Genomic DNA, 24,277 nt, shown 5'->3' on the forward strand with positions numbered 1-24,277 from the left:
GCTTCCAGAGAGGCAGTGAGCAGAGGCAGCAGTTTGTGCAGCAGGGTGCATGAAGCTACCTTTGTTTCTGATCCCTGTGGTGTATGCTTCCTCAAGTATGGTTGTGACATGCCGTGGAGCACATTCCCCAGTGGCTGTTGGAGTTGCTGTGTCAGAGGCTTGGACTCAGACAGACCCTCTGACAGTAGAAGTAGCCCTGCAGGTCTCAGGCTGCAGGGGGTGCTTGGGGCCTCTCCGGGAGGCCTGGGCTGGCAGTCAGCTCTCCTGCAGGAGGTGTGCTGCTGTTGACGAGCTGTGTAGTCAGGTAAGGGAGTTACAGGAGGAAGTTAGTAGGCTGCACAGCATCTGAGAAGATGAGCAAGAGATAGACAGGGTATTTTCGGAGACTGTGCAGCTTCAGGAGTCCCAGCCCCCCACAGCAGTGGAGTTGCCTGAGGGCTCTGTGCTGTGTGAAATGATACATCATAACACTGTAGAAGAAGGCTGGAAGCTGGTCACTGCTCGTGGGAGGAGAAAGGCTCCTACTCCTCCCAAAGACTTGCAGCTGAAGAACAGGTTTAGTGCCCTCCAGGATGAGGAGGAGATGGGCATGGCTGCAAGGGAAGTAACTGGGACAACAGACCCTGTGCCTTGCGGGAATGCCCGGAAGAAGCGGCGGGTGATTGTTGTGGGGGACTCCCTGCTGCAGGGGACAGAGGCATCTATCTGCCGACCTGACCTCTTGTCTAGAGAGGTTTGTGGCCTGCCGGGGGCTCGTGTGAGAGATGTCATGCAAAGACTGCCTAGGCTCGTCCATTCTTCGGACTATTACCCACTGCTGCTCTTCCATGTGGGCGCCAATGACACCAAGGGCAAACTGGAGACCATCAAGCAGGATTTCAGAGCTCTGGGGATGGTGGTCAAGGGTCTGGGAGCCCAGGTCATCTTCTCCTCAATCCTGCCAGTGAGGGGGATGGATGAGAGGAGGAGGAGACGGACTTTGCAGGTTAACGACTGGCTGCGCCGCTGGTGTTGGCAACAGGGTTTTGGTTTCTACGACCATGGGACCCTGTTTGAAGATCGACAACTGATGGCGAGAGATGGGATCCACCTCACGAGGCGGGGCACGCGGGTCTTTGCCAACAGGTTGGCCAATGTGGTAAGGAGGGCTTTAAACTAGGAAAGATGGGGGAAGGGGAGAGTTATAGTGACAGGGTAGTTGGCAAAAGACTGCTCAAGTCAGGATGCCTCCAACAGGTGAATGCAGCCAGGGAAGTGCACATGGGATGTGGCTATGGAGGACCCTCTTTTAGCCCTCCTGGGAAACCTGCATGCTCGATCACCTCCCTGAAATGCCTGTACACCAATGCACGCAGCTTGGGGAACAAACAGGAAGAACTAGAGATATCTGTGCGGTCGCAGGGCCATGATCTCATTGCCATTACAGAGACATGGTGGGATAGCTCGCATGACTGGAGTGCTGTCATGGATGGCTACGTGCTTTTTAGGAAAGACAGGTCAGGAAAGCGAGGTGGTGGAGTTGCTCTTTATGTGAGAGAGCAACTGGAATGTATTGAGCTGTGCCTAGGGGTGGATGAAGAGCGAGTCGAGAGCTTATGGGTAAGGATCAAAGGGCAGGCTAATAGAGGTGACACTGTTGTGGGTGTTTACTACAGGCCACCTGATCAGGATGAGGAAGTTAATGAGGCCTTCTACAGACAGCTGGAAGTAGCCTCACGATCCCAGGCCCTGGTTCTCATGGGGGACTTCAACCACCCCGATATCTGCTGGAAAGACAACACAGCTAGGCACAAACAGTCCTGGAGATTCCTGCAGAGCATTGGTGACAACTTCTTGACCCAGGTGGTGGAGGAGCCAACAAGGAGAGGTGTGCTGCTGGACCTCGTACTAACAAACAAAGAAGGACTGGTGGAAGATGTGAAGGTTGGGGGCTGCCTTGGCTGCAGTGACCATGAGATGGTGGAGTTCAGGATCCTGCGAGGAGGCAGCAGGGCACCAAGTAGGATCGCAACCCTGGACTTCAGGAGAGCAAACTTTGGCCTCTTCAGGGACCAACTTGGAGGAATCCCATGGGTGAGGGTCCTGGAAGGAAGGAGTGTTCAAGAGAGTTGGTTAATATTCAAACATCACTTCCTCCAGGCTCAAGAGCGGTGCATCCCTATGAGTAGGAAGTCAAGCAAAGGAGGTAGGAGACCTGCATGGATGAGCAAGGAGCTCCTGGCAAAACTCAACCAGAAGAAGGAAGTCTACAGAAAGTGGAAAGGGGGACAGGCCACTTGGGATGAATATAGGAATGTTGTCAGAGTATGCAGGGATGCGACGAGGAAGGCTAAGGCCCGTTTGGAATTAAATCTGGCTAGAGATGTCAAGGACAGCAAGAAGGGCTTCTTCAAATACATCAGCAGCAAGAGGAAGACTAGGGAAAATGTGGGCCCTTTGCTGAATGGGGTGGGTGTCCTGGTGACGAAGGATGCAGAGAAGGCAGAGTTACTGAATGCCTTCTTTGCTTCAGTCTTTACTGGTCAGGCCAGCCCTCAGGAACCCCAGACCCTGGAGGCAAGAGAGAAAGTCTGGAGAGAGGAAGACTTTCCCTTGGTGGAGGAGGAGTGGGTTAGAGATCATTTAAGCAAACTTGACACCCACAAATCCATGGGCCCTGATGGGATGCACCCACGAGTGCTGAGGGAGCTGGCGGACATTATTGCTAAGCCACTCTCCATCATCTTTGAAAAGTCATGGAGAACAGGAGAGGTGCCCAAGGACTGGAAGAAAGCCAATGTCATCCCAGTCTTTAAAAAGGGCAAGAAGGAGGACCCAGGGAACTACAGGCCAGTCAGCCTCACCTCCATCCCTGGAAAGGTGATGGAGCAGCTCATCCTGGAAGCCATCTCCACGCATGTGGAGGAAAAGAAGGTGATCAGGAGTAGTCAGCATGGCTTCACCAAGGGGAAATCATGCCTAACCAATCTGATAGCCTTCTATGATGGAATGACTGGCTGGGTAGATGAGGGGAGAGCAGTGGATGTTGTCTACCTAGACTTCAGCAAGGCTTTTGACACTGTCTCCCATAGTATCCTCATAGACAAGCTCAGGAAGTGTGGGCTAGATGAGTGGACAGTGAGGTGCATTGAGACCTGGCTGAAAGGCAGAGCTCAGAGAGTTGTGATCAGTGGCACAGAGTCTAGTTGGAGGCCTGTAGCTAGCGGTGTCCCCCAGGGGTCAGGACTGGGTCCAGTCTTGTTCACCTTCTTCATCAATGACCTGGATGAAGGCACAGAGTGCACCCTCAGCAAGTTTGCTGGTGATACAAAACTGGGAGGAGTGGCCGATACCCCAGAGGGCTGTGCTGCCATTCAGAGAGACCAGGACAGGCTGGAGAGGTGGGCAGAGAGGAACCTCCTGAAGTTCAACAAAGGCAAGTGCAGGGTCCTGCACCTGGGGAGGAATAACCCCATGCACCAGTACAGGTTGGGGGTTGACCTGCTGGAAAGCAGCTCTGCTGGGAAGGACCTGGGAGTGCTGGTGGACACCAAGTTAAGCATGAGGCAGCAATGTGCCCTTGTGGCCAAGAAGGCCAATGGTATCCTGGGGTGCATCAGGAAGAGTGTTGCCAGCAGGTCGAGGGAGGTGATTCTCTCCCTCTACTCAGCCCTGGGGAGGCCACATCTGGAGTACTGCGTCCAGTTCTGGGCTCCCCAGTACAAGAGGGATGTGGCACTACTGGAGCAAGTCCAGCGAAGGGCCACAAAGATGATTAGGGGACTGGAACATCTCTCTTATGAGGAAAGGCTGAGAGAGCTGGGCCTGTTTAGCTTGGAGAAGAGAAGGCTGAGAGGAGATCTTATCAATGTGTACAAGTATCTGAAGGGAGGGTGTCGAGAGGATGGGGCCAGACTCTTTTCAGTGGTGCCGAGCGACAGGACGCGAGGCAATGGGCACAAACTGAAACACAGACACTTCCATCTTAACATGAGGAAAAACTTTTTCACTGTGAGGGTGACAGAGCACTGGAACAGGTTGCCCCGAGAGGTTGTGGAGTCTCCTTCTCTGGAGATATTCAAAATGCGCCTGGATGCAATCCTGTGCAATGTGCTCTAGGTGACCCTGCTTGAGCAGGGGGCTTGGACTAGATGATCTCCAGAGGTCCCTTCCAACCTCAGTGATTCTGTGATTCTGTGATTCTGTGACTTTCCAAATGGAAGGTCAAGGCAGGGGATACATGAAAGGGAAGGAGGTGTCATGAGTCTGTGCTTTCGCTTTGATTCTCTCTAGCTGGGGTGAAATGGGATTGGATCTGTCAGGTTTAGACAGGGGACTGAGATAGTGACAGTGAGAGAGGAGCAGTTCTGGGAGGGACTCAGCAAATGCCTTCATCCACCCCTCCGCCTAAGGACAGAACCAGCATCACCTTTCCAGCCTCAGCAAGGTTTCTCTCACCTGCTCCATAGCACCTGCAAACACGGAGGTGCCCTGGGCAGTGTCCTGCCCCCGGGAGGTTTCTGCAGGGCAGAGCTGAGCTCTACATGGGTGGGATGGGGTCAGTGAGCACTGAGAGGGGAGAGATGTGGGGACGGACAAACAGCTCCCCGCAGGGACGGCTCCAGGCAGCAGAGTCATGCTCCAAGTGTGAGAGGAAACTGTCAACTCCAAGGCCTCCTCTCCTCTCCCAGCCAGCACAGCCCTCTGTTCTCAAGGCTGTGGGGTCCAGGGCAGGAGTTGTTTCCTCAGCAGCCAGACATGCAGGAGAGGAGACACTCCTGAGTGCCCCTCTGTCCCTCACTGGCCCTGCCTCCCTCCGCACAAATATCATGGTATTGCTCCATGATTCCCACCTGCCCATGCTGCCCTTGTGCTTCCCCTTGGACTCTCTGGGCAGGGGGGGTTATGATGCAGTTCAGACACTGACCCTGCGGTTGCTGCCACACAAATGTGTCCTTGACAGTGAGGTGCCCAAGTGCCCCTCTAACCTGTGGGGCTCTGAGCAATGCAGTGGGGGTGTGTGCTGGGAGTGAGCCAACTCTCTCGTCTGGACACCCCATCCTTAGGACATTCCGCCATTTCCCTGGGGTGTCTGGCTGGGCTGCAAGCTGCCCTCCACAAGGACACAGCTCTCCCATTGCAGCTGCGTGTTATCTAGGTGACCCAGGCAGAAGCCACATACATACTGAGGCTACGCTGGGATGTGCTGCTGGGAGGCTGGATGTGGGCAGCTGGAAGGAGCCTGATGTGCTGCTGGCTAGAAGGGGAGGGCTGAGACCTGCCTCACATCCCCCCAGAAAGAGTGCTGATGGGCACTTTGCAAGTGCATTCCTCTGCTTTCTGCAGTGTCGTTTCTTTTTGGGGTAACATGAGTGCAACTGTCCTCCACCTCCGAGGTGGGAGCACAGGGCAGCTGGGAAGAAGGCAGATGGACAGACCAGCTCTGCTCTCTCTGCACTCAAGCCAGAGTGAATCCTTTTGCCTCTGAGGAGTCACAGCTGCTCACTCTGAGTGCAGCAGCAATGCTGAGTATTTCTACCTCCAGGAATGCTCCTCAGGTGTGACAGGGTCAGCTAAAGGAAACAAAAGAAGCCTTAAAACTATGAATGACCCCACATTATTTAGAACTGGGAATAAAGATCCTTTCAACATTATGTGTGGATGAAATCTGGGTGGAACTGGGAGTATGACAGTTTAGTCATCCTTGTTCCCATGTCCGCAGTGCTGTTCAGTCAGGGCTGACGCCTCCGGAGCCCATGGGCAGAGGACCCTGCTCCGCACAGCAGACTCAGCCAGCACAAACCAGAGCTCAAGCCATGGAACACAAGAATGGTGCTGCTGATATGGGAAGAGGTAATGTGTGTGTGTTTGGGGGAGGTTATGAGAAAGTTTTACTCAGAGAAGCCTGCCCTAACTTTTCAATATCTCTTCTTCCTTAGAGAATCCTCTTGTGCCCTAAAGGAGCAAATGTCCAACAGCAGCTCCTATACCGAGTTCCTCCTCCTGGCATTCGCAGACACACGGGAGCTGCAGCTCTTGCACTTCTCGCTCTTCCTGGGCATCTACCTGGCTGCCCTCCTGGGCAACGGCCTCATCATCACAGCCGTAGCTTGCGACCACCGCCTCCACACCCCCATGTACTTCTTCCTCCTCAACCTCTCTGTTCTGGACCTTGGCTCCATCTCCACCACTGTCCTCAAATCCATGGCCAATTCCCTGTGGGACACCAGAGCCATTTCCTACTCGGGATGTGTTGTCCAGGTCTTTCTGTTTTTCTTTTCAGTTGGAGCTGAGTGTTCTCTACTCACAGTCATGGCCTATGACCGCTTTGTTGCCATCTGCAAGCCCCTTCACTACGGGACCCTCATGGGCAGCAGGACTTGTGTCAAAATGGCAGCAGCTGCCTGGGCCAGTGCTTTTCTCAATGCGCTGCTGCACACTGCTAACACATTTTCCATACCACTCTGCCAAGGCAACACAGTGGACCAGTTCTTCTGTGAAGTTCCGCAGATCCTCAAGCTCTCCTGCTCAGACGCCTACCTCAGGGAAGTTGGGCTTCTGGTGGTTAGTGCCTCTTTAGTCTTTGGGTGTTTCATTTTCATTGTACTGTCCTACATGCAGATCTTCACAGTTGTGCTGAGGATCCCCTCTGAGCAGGGCCGGCACAAAGCCTTTTCCATGTGCCTCCCTCACCTGGCTGTGGTCTCCCTATTTGTCAGCACCTCATTTTTTGCCTACCTGAAGCCCCCCTCCATCTCCTCACCAGCTCCGGATCTGGTGGTGGCTGTTCTGTACGCAGTGGTGCCTCCAGCAGTGAACCCTCTCATCTATAGCATGAGGAACAAGGAGCTCAAGGATGCATTGAGGAAAGTGATCCAATGGGCACAATGTCAGTGCCAATAACTGTCCCATGTGCATCTCCTCCTCATTCCCAGGGTATATGGCCTCAAGTATATTTATTGTTCATTTATTTCCTTTTTACTTTTCTATATTATATTTATGTTAAAAGGAAATGTTTAGGCTCATCCTACTTCTCCTCAAGAATCTCTCATTTGAATTGGATGAGGCTTCCCCCTTAATCAGCAGAGATGGGGGAACCTCTGAGCCGCTAGTCTGAGCTCCCTCAGATGCCCCCAGTGCAGTGCAGTTTCTCTTTGCAGCCAGCTGTCACCGTGGGCTAGTCCCTTCCCTCTACAGAGCTCCAACACTCAAAGCGCAGTGGGAATGAAGGGGAGAAGATGCTGGACAAAGCCTGTGGGGACAGACCCTCTGCTCCTCAGGACCATTTCCCCACTGCCACAGCAGGCATTTCCTCACTGCAGCCTTTGTGTGGGGCCTGCAGCTTCCTTGGAGACACATCCACCAATAGCAGCAGGACTTTCTCTTTTCAGGGCTTTTCTCCTCAGTTCCACACTGTCCTGCCTTGCTCCAATGTGTGTGTATGGTCTCAGTGCTCTTGTAACATGGTGGTGGTAGGTTTGTGCTTCCCTGTGCATTCCTGTGAGCTCAGGCAGGACCAGGCATTGGGTGCATTTAGGCCAGACCTGGCTTGCACAAGAACATTGCTATAATAAAAGGGGATCCCCTCCATCACATGCCTGAAGTCTGGCCTTTCTTCAGAAGCCAGAGTCAAAACTACGTCCAAAGATATTGCACCATGAAAGGGTCTGCTGCTCTGCTTGTGAACTCCATGAGATGCGGGGGACAAGCTCAGAGTCTCCATGTGATCTGTTGGGGACTGAGGGCTGGATCCTGGTTTCATCTCTCAGTGACCAGTGCTAGTGGAGATGGGGAATGGTCTCTGAATTTTGTGCCCGAGGTGGTCCCACAGGTGATAGTGCTGATGAGAGATGCCCATCCTTCTGGAGGGGAATCTGGAGCTGCCAGGAGACCTCAGGGGATCTCCAGGGACAACATGTGCCTGGTGTGGGCAGTGAGTGGAACCTCTCTAAATGAGGGACAGTCCATGGTGGTGGAGTGACCAGAAGGTAGAGCACTAAATCCAGGTGTGCAGGGGGAAACGAGGGCTCTGCAGTCCCCGGAGAGGCAGTGGGGACCCCAGAGGCCTGGAGAAGGGGCACTGGAGAGTGATTCCTGCACCCTCAATGAAGAATCACAGGCTGGAGCCATGCCTGAGTTATGCTGTGGACATGCCTGTGCCTGGCCCTGTGCCTCTCATGTCTGGACCCGTCCCTGTGCCCATCCTGCTGACCTGACTTCCTGTCTCTACCTCGAACCGGTCTCTGCACTACAGTCAAGAAAGCCTTAGAAAGGGATGCTGGGACCTGAGCAGCACCCAGAGAAGGTTTTAGATGCAAAAGATGACCATATATCCACAGCAACACTTGCCTGACAGCCAATGTAAAGCTGTAAGGAGAACTTCACATTTGGAGCCCTACTCAGCTAACAGTGCACGTGGAGTCGTAGCTGGACAAAAAAATGAGGGCAGCCACTTGGGTCTGATTTTACAATGCAGTTAGGAGAGGTACCTCCAGCTCCCTCCAGGACTGCGTTGGAACCTTTCAGGATTGGGCTGAGGTGGGGTTGGCACATCCAGAGGGGTCAGGAGAGGGCAGCTCCCCTCTGCCATGCTGGGGCTGGGGCTGAGTCTGCGACTGGGCACAGTGTTTCCCTGGGGAGATCCCTGAGGAAGGGCTGCGGGGATCCTCCACCTCTGCCCTGGCAGCAGCACCAGCACTCAGGGTGTTGGGGTGGACATGCACAGAGGTTGGAAAGGGGACAGGCTGCCCAGAGGGATCATGGAGACATTTTATATGCATGCAGGGATGGAGTGAGGAAAGCCAGAGCACAGCTGGAGGTGCAGCCAGAGACCTTGGATACGGAAAGGGCTGGTGGATTATTAAATAACTTTTAAAAATTCCTCTGGAGCCTGGAGGGCCCCTATCCAGCCTGACTTGTGCCCCACGTGGGGGGCAGCAAACAGCCGTGCTCCGGGTTCTGCTGGGCTCTGGCACAGAAGAGAGGCCATGCAAGGCTGCCCTTTTCCCCTCTGTCGGGATAGAGAAACCTGCAGGAGGACGCAGCTGGCCATGGACAACCCCACAGCTGGGGTGAGCAGCCAGTGCTGGAAAGGGGTGATGTGAGGGGCTGGTGTGGGATGATGGCCCTGGCGCAGCTTCCCCAGTGTGTCCGTGCAACACAGGGAACAACCTGGGCTCTTCTCTCCTGCACCCGCCATGTCCTGGTGCCTTTCCCAGGACACCTGCATTTGCCCTGCAAGTACACAGCTCTGTGCTCCCACACTGCTGTTCACACACAGTACCTGCCTGCTGGAATTTTTTCCCTCCTGGGCCCTTCCCAGTGCAGCCCAGACCCTCCCCAGCTCTCCCCACCTCCCCTGCCCTCTCCCCAGGTCACCCACCAGAGAAGCCCAGGCTGGCGGTGGCCCCCAGCAGTGCCCACTGCAGGGGGCTTCAGAGCTCTGGGCACTCACACCACAGCCCCAGACCCTCTGAAGGGCACAGCAGGTCCTGGGGGCAGAGAGGGGTGTCAGCCTCCCCATCAGCATCAGGGCTGGGGGCCAGCAATGTCCCAAGGAAAGGGAGGCTGCTCACTCCATGTCTCCACTGCTCTCGTGACCAGGAGATCCTTAACTTGGACTGCCAGCAGCCCCTCCGACCAGCTCCTCTCCCCAGGACAGCACACAAGTCCTGGCCCCGGGGCTCCTCAGGCAGCTCCAGTGACAGGGCAGCCTGCCCCAAGCTGGCACGCACAGAAACAGATTTTCATTTATACTTCCCCACAAGCACACAATGGCACCTTTGTTCTTCTCCAGGGATGTCCCTGTTCTCCAGAGAGCCTTTCCCCAGGTCAGTGTGTCCGTGCTGGCCTGCCCAGCCACTCCTGCATCCCTCCACTGTGTTCCCTGGGCTGGCAGTGCTGCTCTGCAGGGTGAGCAGGCTGTGGGACCCCAGGGTGACTCCACACTGGCCGTGCTGGTCAGGGTAGACCTAGCTGGCCCAGCATCACTGCACCTAACAACTCCCTCCCCAGGTGTCTGTGGCTGTGGAAGATGCTCAGAGCAATCACAAGGCATTTCCAATGGCTCAGGATGGGGTCAGATGTGCCATTAGATCCAGCCATGGTTTTTCATTGTAGGTGACATGAATCGCTCTTGAGGCTGCCTTCCCTGTGCCTGAGGAGTCTCCACTGCCTCTCCTGAGATTGCAGAGCCCTGATTTGGTGCATTCCTCGGTTTGGCCCTTGACTTTGGGTGACCCCACTTGGTTTTGGGAGTCTCCACTCACTGCCTGTCCCAGGAACATGCTGTCCCTGGAAATCCCCTCTCCTCTCCGGGTGGCTCCATATTGCCTTCCAGAAGGATGGGCATCTGTCACCAGCCCTCTAATATTTGAGACAGCCCCCAGCAGACACCTCTTGAGCACTCACCCTCTCCAGGGCCACTGGGCACCCACAAGTGACAGCTGAATCCAGCCCTCATTCCCTCACACATCACCCTATGAGCACAACCTGCTAAGCCCATGGAAAAACCCAGGCACGGCAAAAGGGCCTTTTTGGGTGCAATTCCCTGAGCTCATTCTTGGCTCCAGCTTGGGAAGAAGAGCCCAGTCTACAGGCAGTGTACTGATGAAATCCCCTTTTATTACAGAGATGCTGCAAGGGAGGCCAGCTCTGACACAGTGGTCGGCAGATTTACAGAAAGCCTCCGAGTCAGACAGATGGGGTTTGTGCCTCTGGAGAGGTGGGATGAATTCAAACATTTGTTCACAAATGTGACTATCGCAGACAGAACTCCCAAAGCACAAGAGTTGTCTGAGATAAACTGGGAGTTGGTTGTGAGGAGAGATGGGCAGCTTATTGCTGCTGAACTACAAGAAGTTGAACCAGTTTCTTCAGTGCGTCCTTGAGTTCCTTGTTCCTCATGCTGTAGATGAGAGGGTTCACTGCTGGAGGCACCACCGTGTACAGAACAGCCACCACCAGATTCAGAGCTGGGGAGGAGAGGGAGGGGGGCTTCAGATGGGCAAAGATGATAGTGCTGGCAAATAGGGAGACCACAGCCAGGTGAGGGAGGCACATGGAAAAGGCTTTGTGCCGGCCCTGCTCAGAGGGGATCCTCAGCACAGCAGTGAAGATCTGCACATAGGACAGCACAATGAAAATGAAACACCCAAAGCCTAAACAGGCGCTAACCACAAGAAGCCCAGCTTCCCTGAGGTAGGTGTCTGAGCAGGAGAGCTTGAGGATCTGCGGAACTTCACAGAAGAACTGGTCCACTCTGTTGCCTTGGCAGAGTGGTATTGAAAATGTGTTAGCAGTGTGCAGGAGAGCACTGAGAAAAGCACTGGCCCAGGCAGCTGCTGCCATTTTGGCACAAGCTCTGCTGCCCATGATGCTCCCATAGTGCAGGGGTTTGCAGATGGCAACATAGCGGTCATAGGCCATGACAGTGAGGAGAAAATACTCTGCTGAAATTAAGAAAAGGAAGAAAAAGACTTGAGCAGCACATGCCAAATAGGAAATGACCCTGGTGTCCCACAGGGAATTGGCCATGGATTTAGGGACAGTGGTGGAGATGGAGCCAAGGTCGAGAAGGGAGAGGTTGAGGAGGAAGAAGTACATGGGGGTGTGGAGGCGGTGGTTGCAGGCTACAGCTGTGGTGATGAGGCCATTGCCCAGGAGGGCAGCCAGGTTGATGCCCAGGAAGAGCGAGAAGTGCAAGAGCTGCAGCTCCCGCGTGTCTGCAAATGCCAGGAGGAGGAACTCGTTGAGGGAGCTGCTGTTGGACATTTGCTCCTTTGGGGCACAGGGGGACTGTCTGAGGAAGGAGACACATTGACAAGTTAGGACAGACTTCTCTGAGCAAAAATTTCTCATAACCTCCCCCAAACACACACACATTACCTCTCCCCATCTCAGCAGCAGTGTCACTGAGCTCCATGGCTTGAGCTCTGGTTTATGCTGGCCAAGTTTGACACAAGGAGTAGGGGCTTTTGCCCATGAGCTCCAGAGGAGTCAACCCTGACCTACAGCACTGTGTAAATGGGAAGAGGGGCGACTAAAATCTATATCCCCAGTTCGAGTCAGACTTCATCCACACATACTGTTGAAGGCATTTTCAGCATCTTCACTCCCACTTCTAAAAAATGTGGGGTCATTAGTAGTTTTAAGGCTTCTCTTGTTTCCTTTATCTGGACCCCATAACCTTGAGAGCAGAGGGCTGTGCTTGCTGGGAGAGGAGAGGAGGCCTTGGAGTTGACAGTTTCCTCTCACACTTGGAGCATGACTCTGCTGCCTGGAGCCGTCCCTGCAGGGAGCTGTTTCTCTGTCCCCACGTCTCTCCCCTCTCAGTGCTCACACACCCCATCCCACCCACTGGGTGCTCAGCTCTGCCCTGCAGAAACCTCCCGGGGGCAGGACGCTGCCCAGGGCACCTCCGTGTTTGCAGGTGCTATGGAGCAGGGGAGAGAAACCTTGCTGAGGCTGCAAAGGTGATGCTGCTTCTGTCCTTAGGCTGAGGGGTGGATGAAGGCATTTGCTGAGTCCCTCCCAGAACTGCTCCTCTCTCAGTGTCACTGTCTCAGTCCCCTGTCTAAACCTGACAGATCCAATCCCATTACACCCCACCCAAAGAGAATCAGACTGAAAGCACAGACTCATGACAGCTCCTTCTCTTTCATGTATCCCCTGACTTGACCTTCCTTTTGGAAAGACTCCTCCAGAAATGTCCTGGGAGTGAGCTGGAGCTGTGAGCAGCCCTGACCCACATAGCATCCTCTTGACAGGAGGCTCAAGCTGCCCTGCCGGCGATCTCTCCTCCCACCCAGAGCTTCTGCCGGCAGTGCCATGGAGAGCTCCCCGGGCAGGCTGAGTTCTGACCCTTGCAGGTGGCAGAGTCACTGCCCTGGGCACACAGCACCCTGGGGCGCAGGGACACTGCTCTGAATCACAGCCCTGCGCAGATCTGTGTGCACACCCCAGCTTCACACCCCTGCAGGATCCCTGGGAGAAGGTAGCAAGATGCCCTGTCCCTGTGACGCTGTGGCAGGGAATCCCTGCTCTGAAGCATCTCCCCCTCCTCTGCAAAGGAGAAGCTGGGAGAGACTTCCTTAAAAATGTAATGGTGAGACTGGAATGATTTCAAGACCTTTCCAGGAACCTCAGTAGCATTGCCCTGCAGCCAGAGACTTACCGTGTCAGGGGCTGTGAAGATTTCCCCCACAAGGAGCTCTCCTCTCTCCTCCCACTCCACATTGCCTTGCACTTCTCTCTGTCATGTCTCATCTGGCAGCAGCAGCAAGCAGTGCCCAGAGCCCTGCTGCTCTTTGCAGAGGAGCTGCTCCTGCACACAGCTGTCTCTGGGCAGTGCTGCCCGGTTGCTATGAGCTCCCTCCATCCCTGGAGCCTGGCCCCTCTCAGGAGCAGAGGCCCAGCTGAGCTCATGAATTTCTCTGTCCCTTGTGCTCCCTCCTCCTGGGAAATGTTCACTGCAATAAACTAAAATAATCACTGATGGTCCCTCTCTAAGCAATACAGAGAGACCAGTTACAGCATTGTAACTTGTTTCATCAGAGGATTGTTATCTACGACAGGTAGAAATGTCCCGCTTTGGAAATCCATCTTCCCATGTCTTAACTGGCAGGACACCTAGAAAGGGCCAAGAAGGAAGCTCATTTTCCCATCCTTCAAGTATTGATTCAGATGAGTTAATCTGGGCATCTCATGCCCATTTAGAAGCCCCTGGGATGCAGTGGGATGCAGATCCCTCCTATGAACTCCACAGATATACAGGCGGTGGGATTCCCCTTGCCAAAACTGGAGTGAGCACAACATAGGTGTCTGCATGGGAGATCCTGGTCTAAGCTCCCATTATAATCACTAGAGATGGAGGGTGGGAGTCAGTTGCTCACACACAAACACCTGGTGACATTGGAAGAGACAGAGGTGGACCAAGGCATGTGCCAGAGTCTGCTTGCTCTGATGGAGCAGCTATGACACCCCCATCCTTCTAGAGCATGAGTTGGGGGCCAGCTGGAGAATTCCCTTGGCCATCTGAAATGACACTAGATGCCTCCTACTATTAGAGCTCCACTCACCATAAAGCTGAGAAACAGGAAGATCCCAATGTTACAAACAGCTAATGCAATTCAGTGCAGACACTTGATTTAATGACATAGAAATAGGCTGGCAGGGCCATGTCGGATGCCTGGGGTGTCCAGCACATCCACATGTCTCTAGTAGTTCCAGCATGGGACCTACAGGAAGCCATGCCTTTTTGGAGTGCTTGCTGGGCAAGTGCCCCAGGGCATCTTGCATTTCCTACCTGTGCCCAAACAAATGAATCCCACCACTGCCTTTAGGCACAGTCTGCACTGTCTACATTCAAGCATGCTGCACAAATGGGAGGCACATCACACCAAGGGCTCCACTCTAGTCTCTGCACTTTCAAATCCTTCTAGCTCTCCTCCTCCTGAACCCCTTCTCACCCCCCAGGATGATATGAACAGGGACTGGGCTAATGATTACCTCAGGGTGGCTGGATCACGGAACCAGGGACCTCTTCAGTGGCACCTTGTCCTGCCTGGAGATTGGTTCACCTCTGTCACAGACCCCAAGGTGCTGCAGAGTCAGCTCAGGCAGCCAACCCCTCTCCTGCCATTCCTGCACAGCCCAGCTCTGTTTCTCGCTGGTCTTGGGCACTGCAGGCTTTGCTCTCTCATTGGGAACCTCCTTTCACCATTACATTGCCACCTGCTATCCAGGCCAGCATGTCACCACTTGCAATCAAAGCCTTTACATGCATATGGTCCTTGATAACCTGTTTCCCTGTGACAAATCTTCAGCCGGCACCACAGCTGATGCTGTGCTGCCCAAATGTATGCAAACATATGCAGCCTGGGATGCAGCCAGGAGCAGATGGAGATGCACAAGCTGCCAGAGGAGTGCCACATGGTTGGAATAACTGAGGTGTGGTAGAATCACTCACATGACTGGTGTCCTTCAAAGACAGGGTGCAAGTTCTTCAAGAGACACCACCAGGGAAGATGAGGAGGGGGATGCCCTGTGTGTGAAGGGGTAGCTTGGATGTATGGAGCTCTTCCATGGGATGGACAAAGGGAGGCAGCTCTGAAGGGCAGAGGAGCTCAGGAAAGCCAGCAGGTCATTAAGCACCTTTCAAGCACAAGAATGCTCCGTAACGTACAGTTTGTAAAATTAGTAGCCATCTCTGGATCGCAACTTGGCTAAACAGGGAGCTCCCACGTGAGCTCCAGGGCAATAAGGCAGCATACGGAAAGGGGAAGAAGGGAGAGGCTGCAAAGGAGGCATTTAGAGATATTGTCCAGCAAAGCAGGGATGGTGTTAAGGAAGCCAAAGCTCCTCTGCGATAGATCCCCTGGGACAGAGACACTTGCAGGGGATGTCAAGGACAGGAAGAAGAGCTGCTGCTGCTTCAGTGACAGTAAAAGAATGAACAAGGAAATGTGGGCTCACTGCTGAATGGGGCAGAGGGTCTAGTAAAAGCAGATGTAGATAGGTCTGGGGAAGTGAAGTCCTTCCTGGCTTCAGTCTTCACCAGCAAGGTCTCCTGAGCTGTTGTGCCTAGAGTCAGGACTGCTGAAGAAAAAAACTCGCAGTGCCTAAGTCCTGAGTGAGGGATGACTTGCAAGAACTCAACCCAGAGAAGTCTAAGGGATTGGATGGCTGGCATCCAGGGATGTTGAGAGAGCTGGCTGCTGTGACAGCAAGGCTGCTCTCTATCATCTTTGAAAGGTTGTGGAGATCGGGGATGGGGGTGTGTGTGGTCCCAATGACCACAAGAAGGAATATGTTGTGCCCATCTTCAAAAAAAGGCACCCAGGACAGACCAGGGAGCTCCAGGCCATTTGGTCTCACATTGGTGAGGAGTGTGTCATTGAGCCAGTCCTCTCAGATCACAGTTCTGAGCACATGTGACAGAAGGTGTCTGGGAACAGTCGGCATGGCGTTACCCAAGGTAAATCATTCCTGACCCACCTGATTGCCTTCTGTGATAAAAGACCAGTACTTGTGGAGGAGAGGAGAGTAGTGGCTGTCCTGTAGGCATCCAGATGGGCAAAAAACCTGCTTGGATGATCGAGCTTAGAGGGTTTTCATGAATGGGTCATACTTTACCAGGAAGCCAGGTAAAGGTGGGGTATGCAGGGGACTATACTCCACATTCTGTCCTGTTTGAAAGGCTCATCAGTGGGGCAGAACAGCCCATGCATCAGGACAGGCAGAAACCTGACAGGCAGAGGAGGGACCCCAAGGAGAAGGAGAAGGCCCTGGACCTCACGGGAATGCCATATGAGTGCATGGTGTGTGCTCAGCACAAATGAGGCCAGCTGCATACAGGGCTGTGTTAACAAGAGCCTGGCCACCCAGGCAAGGGCAGTTCTTATCCCCCTTGACTCAGCACTGGTGCGGCAATGTCTGCAATAGCGTGTCCCAGTGTGGTACGCCCAGTGTTGTAGGAATGGGGAAGAACTGGAGAGGGTGCAGAGGAGGTCTGCCCAGATGGGTTTGGGGGCCTGAAGCACATGGCCAGTATGGAGAGGTTGAGGGACCTGGGCTTCTTTAGCCTGCTGAAGTGGAGGCTAAAGCCCATAGAATAGTCACCTGTGACTGCTTGTGACAGGGTGGTTTCAGAGATGAGGGAACTTTTCTTGGTAGTGGGAAAAAGCATGAGAAGGGGAAAGAACCACAGACTGCATCTTGAGAGGTTCAGACTGCACTTCAGGTAAAAGGAACGTCACTCGTAGGTAGTGCTGTGGTGCAACTGGACACCCAGAGGAGCTCCGTGATCAGTCCCGGGCTTTGTGTTTCAAGGAGCCACCAACAAGGACGGAGGGATTTCAGTAAAGGTGGGGAGACAGTGCAGTGAGAGCAAGGTGCGGAAGCAGCTTGGGTGTGTACACGCTGCAGGGAAAGAGGTGCAGGTTTGGGACAGCTTAGGACAGCCTGTGTTGTAGACGACTGAGGGCACTGCCCAGGCTGAAAGCCTCTAAAAGAACGGAGGTCTTTTTCCCTTTCCCTATGGCTGGTGCATCTGCCACCAAGGCCTCTACTTTTGGATGGCCGAATTTGCACAAATCTCAACATAGTTGTGTTACCATGGTCTTTTAAAGGAGTCACTAAAATATCTCACTACACATCCTTTTCATTCCCTCCACGGTCAACGAAGTGACTTCATTTTGGGGGACAACAAGGAGGAGTCTGATCTCACCCCAGGCCACTCCCCGTCAGTGCAGACATCTTTGGCTAATCCAGTTCTCCAGACTTCCCTTTCCAGTCTACCAAGGGAAAAAGGTTGTCCAGCCCTTTTCTCCTAGAGGATTTGGGTTGGGAGGGACCACCAGAGATCTCCAGGACCAAGATCTCCTCTGAGCTGGGCTAACTTGAAAGTTAGATCAGGTTGGTAGGTGCTTTCTCCAGGAGAGTTTTTAAAGATTTCCTGTCCCCTGCCCCAGTGCTACTCAACTACCATGGTTGTTTCTTTATTTATCCTTCAACTCATCTGAAATTTCCCTTACTGCATCTTCTCCTTTTTGTCTCTTGTCCTTTCCTCCCCTTGGCCCCCAGTCAGACCACCCTACCAACTTTGACTGAGGACAATCACAGCCTCATCTCCAAGCGCAGCCTTGCTGGGATCTCCTGGGACTATGCAGGTCAGCCATGGTGGCCAGCTACAAGCAGAGCTATGTGCTGCAGATCTCTACATGGTCTCAGAGGAGAGCTAATGGAGACATAACATGACCCAGGGCAGAACCTGTGGGCCAGTGCCAGGGCAGAGCTGGGATCAGCAGGCATGAGAAGAGAAGACCTCCAGTAGCTCCTCTCCATACCTGGGCAGGGAGTGATGCACCTGGCAGTGCTCCTGAGAGAGGACAGTGACACAGGATGGGGGATACTGCGAGCTGCAGTGCTGGGCACCAACCGTCTGTGCTGGGTCTGGGAGTCCTGGCAGGTGGTGCTGGTGCCTGTAGCCCTTGAGAAACCCCTGATCCTGCTAGCAGCAGCGAGTCCCTTCCATAACCGTCGAGAGCTTCTGGAGTGTCATGGCTCCCATCTGCACCTCATCCTTCCACTGGCCCAGCCCTGATGCCCTGCACGTGGCCCCACGGTCCCACTGTGAAGGCACGGCACAGGACAGTGTGCGTTCTGGGGTGGGGAAATATCCCCCCAGCATGGTCCCCATGACAGTCCTTGATGCCCTGTCCCCCTCCGCCCTCCTGCCTGACAGCCTCCCAGCAGTCCCCAACCCCTGCCCAGCCCTGTACCTGTTCACCCCAGTGTTAGCAGAATGCCATGCTCTGTGGTCTGCTGAGGTCTGAGCCCACAGAGAGGCCAGGCATGGCTGGACATTGCCTCCACACACATACTGAGGCCAGCAGGCAGACAGAGCTAGTCACATTCAAAGATCACACCTCACCAGGACCATGGGGAATGGCCGGTGCTGGAAATAGCTGGTACGAGAGGCTGGGTGTGTGAGGAGTTTCCTGGAGCAGTTTCTCCTCCCTGTTCATGCAGCAACAAGCTGGGCTGCATCTTTGTTCTGACAGACCCTGTTTGAGTCCCGCCATGGGAGGAGGACAGTCTACAGGCCCAGTAGATCGCCCCAGGACCTCCTCTGCATGCTCCCTGCCAGCCCTGCAGAGGACTCAGCAGAGGGCTCATCCTCCAAGGGCTCACAGCTGGACATCCAGTCCTCCAGCTGGGCATGGAGCCTTGTCTGGCAGGATGACCTCTGGGGTAACGATCAGCATGCGGGGTGGGCAAGATTGTCTCAAGGAAATGTGCTGGGGACAGGGTGTGAGGGACAGCAGCTTTGGAGGAAGAGCCCAGCCTTCAGGCACTGCACCCGCAAGAACCTACTTTATTACAGAGATACTGTGAGGGAGTCAGCTCTGACCCAGTGTTGGACACAACTTTATATGGGCACCAGGTGAAACAGAGCAGTCTCAGCGAAGGTGGAATGAATCCAAGCATTTGTGTAGCAACATGGTAACAAATAATAATAACATCAGTAATAAAAGCCACATAAAAATAAAGTGAGCAAACAAAGCTCAGTCCTGGTACAGGACACAGTGGGAGTCATTTGTGGAGAGCAATGGCAATGTTACCACTGCTGAAAAATGTCCATGAAATCACTTTCCTCAGGGCATCTTTGAACTCCTTGTTCCTCATGCTGTAGATGAGGGGGTTCAGTGCTGGAGGCACCACCATGTACAGAACAGTTAACACCATATCCAGAGCTGGGGAGGAGATGGAGGGGGGCTTCAGGTAGGCAAAAGCGTCAGTGCTGAGAAACAGGGAGACCACGGCGAGGTGAGGGAGGCATGTGGAAAAGGCTTTGTTTCGGGCCTGCTCAGAGGGGATCCTCAGCACAACAGTGAAGATCTGCACGTAGGACAGCACAATGAAAATGAAACACCCAAATATTATAGAAGCACTAAATGCAATAAGCCCAACTTCACTGAGGTAGGAGTCTGAGCAGGAGAGCTTGAGGATCTGCGGAATCTCACAGAAGAACTGATCCACTGTGTTGCCTTGGCAGAGTGGTATGGAAAATGTGTTAACAGTGTGCAGGAGAGCATGGAGAAAAGCACTGGCCCAGGCACCTGTTGCCATTTTGACACAAGCTGTGCTGCCCATGAGTGTGCTGTAGTGCAGGGGTCTGCAGATGGCAACGTAGCAGTCATAGGCCATAACAGTGAGGAGAAAATACTCTCCTCCTAAGAAGAAGACAACCAGGAAGACTTGAGCAGCACATCCTGAGTAGGAAATGGCCCTGGTGTCCCACAGGGAATTGGCCATGGATTTGGGGACTGTGGTGGACAAGGTGCCAAGGTCCAGAACAGAGAGGTTGAGGAGGAAGAAGTACATGGGGGTGTGGAGGTGGTGGTCGCAGGTTACAGCTGTGATGATGAGGCCATTGCCCAGGAGGGCAGACAGATAGGTGCCCAGGAAGAGTGAGAAGTGCAAGAGCCGCAGCTCCCACGTATCCACAAATGCCAGGAGGAGGAACTCATTGAAGGAGCTGCTGTTGGACATTTTGCGACCTCCAGGCATGGGGGACTGTGCAAAGAAGAAAAGACATTGAGAAGTTAGCAGAGACCTTTCAAGCAAAGAAATCCCAAATGATGCAGTTCTCTCTTGGAGCTGGAGGATGATCACACTCATATGTTGCCCTAGAAAGAAAGCAGCCCCTGCTGACAGCACACGAGTCCAGTTTCAAAGTGCACAGCTCCAAACTTCTCACCCTTTCTCCGGGCACCTGAGGGAGCTCTCCACACTCCCCTTCTAGCCAAAGACACACAGGGCTCTTTTCAGATGCCCACATACAGCCTCCCACCACCATCTCCATACTCTCACCATCTCTGCACCTTCCTCATGGGGCTCTCAGATATCATAGACGTGCTATGAGACAACGGTGCCTTTCTAGAGGGCAGGTTGCAGGCTGGCAGGACACCACAGGGAAACAGTGAAAGGACCGTTAGGACTGCAGATGGACTCTCCTGAAGGGAGAGTCAGCTCATTTCCCAGCCCCACAGACTACCTTTCCTGGAGCTCCACATGTTAGAAGGGAGCTGAGGCCACCTCATTCCTATGCAGACCCCTCTGTTCCACAACTTGCAGCATCAGTGTCTGAACTGCAGCTGAAAACACCCAACCCCAGAAAGCTCCAAAACAAGAAGAGGAGCAGCATGGACAGGAGGGGAAACAAGGAGCAGCACCATGATCCTGCTGCCAAGGGAGGCAAGGAGAGAGAGAGAGAGAGAGAGAGAGAGAGAGAGAGAGAGGCATTCTGGAAAGCTTTCCCCTTACCCAGCTGGGCATGCCACCTTGCAGACGGTGACATTGCAGGACATTCTCTCTCAGCCCCTTTGTCAGGCAGCATGAAATAGGCCCATAGCAGGAGAGATGCCCCTTTCCTCTGCCAGAGGTCTGGCTGCAGAGGAGGTGGCTCATGCCCTGCAGTTCACTCTCATTCCCTTCCCATCCCTCCTGCCTGGAGCTGTCCCTGCTGGCAGCTCTTTCTCTGTCACAACATCTTCTCATGGTCAGTGCTCAGAGACCCCATCCCACCCACTGTGTGCTCAGTTCTGCCCTACAGAAACCTCCCAGATCAGGGCACTGTCTAGGGGCATCTCTGTGCATGCACGTCCTAAGCAGCAGGTCACGTAAACTCGTATGACACCACAAAGGTAATGTTGATGCTGTCTGTAGGCTAAGGTGGGGATGAAGCGGCTTCCTGAGGTTTCTCACAGACCAATTAATCTCGGAGAGTGAAGGTTTAGTACTCCCACTTTCTTCCCAAAAAAGAAAACTTGTTCCTTCATTCTCCGTGTCAAAATTAGGAAACTGAAAATGCAGACATCTGAAGGAAAGCTCCTTCCCTTTCAAGCAGCCTTTCTCTTGATCTCCTCTTGAAAAGATCCCCTCGGACATCTCCTGTGCATGAGCTAGAGCTGTGAGCAACCGTGACCCACGCAGCACCCTCTCAGCAGGAGAATGAACCTGCCCTGCCGGGGGTTGCTCCTCTCACCCAGAGGTTCTCCCCATAGTGCTGTGGGGAGCTCCCTGGGCAGGTGGAGGGCTCATCCCCGCAGGCAGGAGAGTTACTGCCCCGGGCACAGAGCACCCTGGAGCGCAGGGACACTGCTCTGAATCACAGCCCTACACAGGCCTGTATGTGCTTCCTGGCTTCACACCCCTGCAGCCACCTTCCCTGGCAGAATGGAGCTACACGCCCTGTCCCTGTGACAGTGTGGCTGGGAATCCCTGCTCTGACGCATCTCCTCCTCTGCCTATGCACTGGATGTGCCAGCAGAGCAATCCCTAAAAAGCCTATCAGTTATGGGAAGGGATGGGTTTAGAGGAGCCCTCCAGGAACCTCAGTAGCATTGCCCTGCAGCCAGGGACTTACCGTGTCAGGGGCTGTGAAGATTTCTCCCACAAGGAGCTCTCCTCTCTCCTCCCACTCCACACTGCCTTTCCCTTCTATCTGCCTTGTCACCTCTCATGTAGCAGCAGCAGGCAGTGCCCGGAGCCCTGCTACTCTTTGCAGAGGAGCTGCTCCTGCACACAGCTGTCTCTCAGCAGTGATGCCAGGTTGCCATGAGCTCCCTCCACCCCAGGAGCCTGGCCCCGCTCAGGAGCAGAGGCCCAGCTGAGCTCATGAATTTCTCTGTCCCTTGTGCTCCCTCCTCCTGGGAAATGTTCACTCCAATAAACTAAAATAATCACCAATGGTCCCTCTCTAAGCACTGCAGGAAGACTCATTCCAGCATTACATATTGTTTCATCGGAAGATGGTTATCTGCAAGAGGTGGAAATGTCCCACTTTGGAAGCCCCTATTCCCATCTCTTAACTAGGCAGGACACATAGAAAGGAGCAAGAAGGGAGCTCATTGACACATGGTTCAGGTGTTGACTCAGATGAGTCAATGTGGGCACCTCATTCTGGTTTGGAAGGCCCTGGGCTGGAGGGGGATTCAGCAAACTCCTGTGAACGCCACAAACACACAGCAGGTGGGATTCCCCTTCCCAAGCTGAAGTGAGCACAACACAGATGTCTGCATGGGAGCTCTTTCTCTAAGCTCCCATTGTAATCACATGAAATGGGGGGTGGGAGTCAATTATCCGGTGACACTTGGTGACATTGGAAGAGACAGAGGTGGTCCCAGGCATGTGCCCGTGTCTGTTTGCTCTGATGGAGCAACTGGGAGACACACATCCTTCTAGAGCATGAGCTGGGGGCCAGGTGGAGAACTTCCTTGGCCATCTCAAATGACACTAGATGGTCACTACTGTTAGAGCACCCCTCACTATGATGCTGAGACACATGGAGATGCCTACAGTGCAAACTGCTAATGGAATTCAGTGCAGACACTTGATGTAATGACATAGAAACAGGCTGGCAGGGCCATGTCAGATGCCTGGGGTTTCTAGCACAACTGCATGGATGGGACCTATGGGAAAACCATGCCCCTTTGGAGTGGTTGCTGGGCAGACAGCTCAGGTTATCTCAGGCTTTCCTACCTGTGCCCAGACAACTGAATCCCACCACTGCCTTTAGGCAAAGTCCATCCCGACTGCATCCAAGTGTGCTGCATAAATGGGAGGCACATCACACCAAGGGCTCCGCCCCAGTCTCTGCACTCTCAACCCCTTCTTGCTCTTCTCTGCCTGAATCTCTTCTTCCCACCAGATGATATGAAGAGGCACTGGGCTAATGATGACCTTAGGGTGCCAAATCACAGGCTGTTCAGGCCCAGGGACTTCTTCAGTGGCACCTTGTCCTGCCTGCAGATCGCTTCACCTCTGTCACAGGCCCCAAGGTGCTACAAATCAGCTCAGGCAGCAAACCCCTCTCCTGCCATTTCTGCACAGCCCAGTTCTGTTTCTCCCTGGCCTTGGGCACTGCAGGCTTTGCTCTCTCAGGGGGAACCTCCTTTCACCATTACATTGCCACCTGCTATCTATGCCAGCATGGCTCTGCTCTGAAGTGGGGCCATTGCACACATGTTGTCTTTGGCTCTTGGTAACAGGTTTCACCACAACCAGTCTGCTCTCTGTGCCACAGCTAATGCTCTGCAACACTAATATATGCAAATGTATTCAGCCTGGGGGAGAAGCAGGAGCAGATGGAGATGTACAAGCTTTCACAGGTGTGAAACATCATTGGAATGACTGAGATGTGGTGGGATCACTCACATGACTGGAGGGCAATGCTTGTAGGGTACAATCTCTTCAGAGGAGGCTGTTAGAGAAGATGAGGAGGGAGGATGTCTTTTGTGTGAAGGGGCAGCTCGGATGTGCAGTGCTCTTGCATGGGAGAGGCAAGGGTTTGGGTGAGTGCTTGTGGGTGAGCATCACAGTAGGGGTGACATCATGGTGGGAGCTACAGACCACCCAATCAGGGTGAGGAGGTGGATGCAGTCTCCTTTAAGCAACCTGAGCAAGTCTGTGGATCACAGGCCCTGGTTCTTGTTGGGGGGACTTTAATCCCCCTGACATGAACTGGAAGGGCAAAGAGCAGAGTGCAAGCAGGCCAGGAGGTTTCTGGAGGGCATCAAGGACAACTTGTTCACACAGCTGCCAGATGGGCCGATGTGGGTGATGCTTTCTTGTATCTGGAAATTTCAAAGAAGGAGGAACTGATCAGGGATGGGATAGTAGGAGAAAGGCAATAGTTACATCCATCTTCAGAAAAGACCACAAGGGCAACCTGGGGAGCTGCAGGCAGTTCAGCCTCCCTTTGGTGAGGAGTGAGTCATGGAACAAACCCTCT

General features: G+C 53.7%; 1 protein-coding gene across 1 annotated transcript; it reads right to left on the reverse strand.

The window, feature by feature from the left end:
• Positions 1-19,128: 19,128 nt before the first annotated feature.
• LOC136993085 (olfactory receptor 14C36-like) lies at positions 19,129-20,034 on the reverse strand (the record flags this gene model as incomplete). Its single annotated transcript, XM_067303100.1, has 1 exon — positions 19,129-20,034. A coding segment is annotated over exon 1 (906 nt), but the record flags the coding sequence as incomplete, so codon positions are not given.
• Between the last annotated feature and the right edge of the window lie 4,243 nt (positions 20,035-24,277).

This window comes from Apteryx mantelli, chromosome 11, assembly GCF_036417845.1.
Source record: "Apteryx mantelli isolate bAptMan1 chromosome 11, bAptMan1.hap1, whole genome shotgun sequence".
Taxonomy (NCBI): domain Eukaryota; kingdom Metazoa; phylum Chordata; class Aves; order Apterygiformes; family Apterygidae; genus Apteryx; species Apteryx mantelli.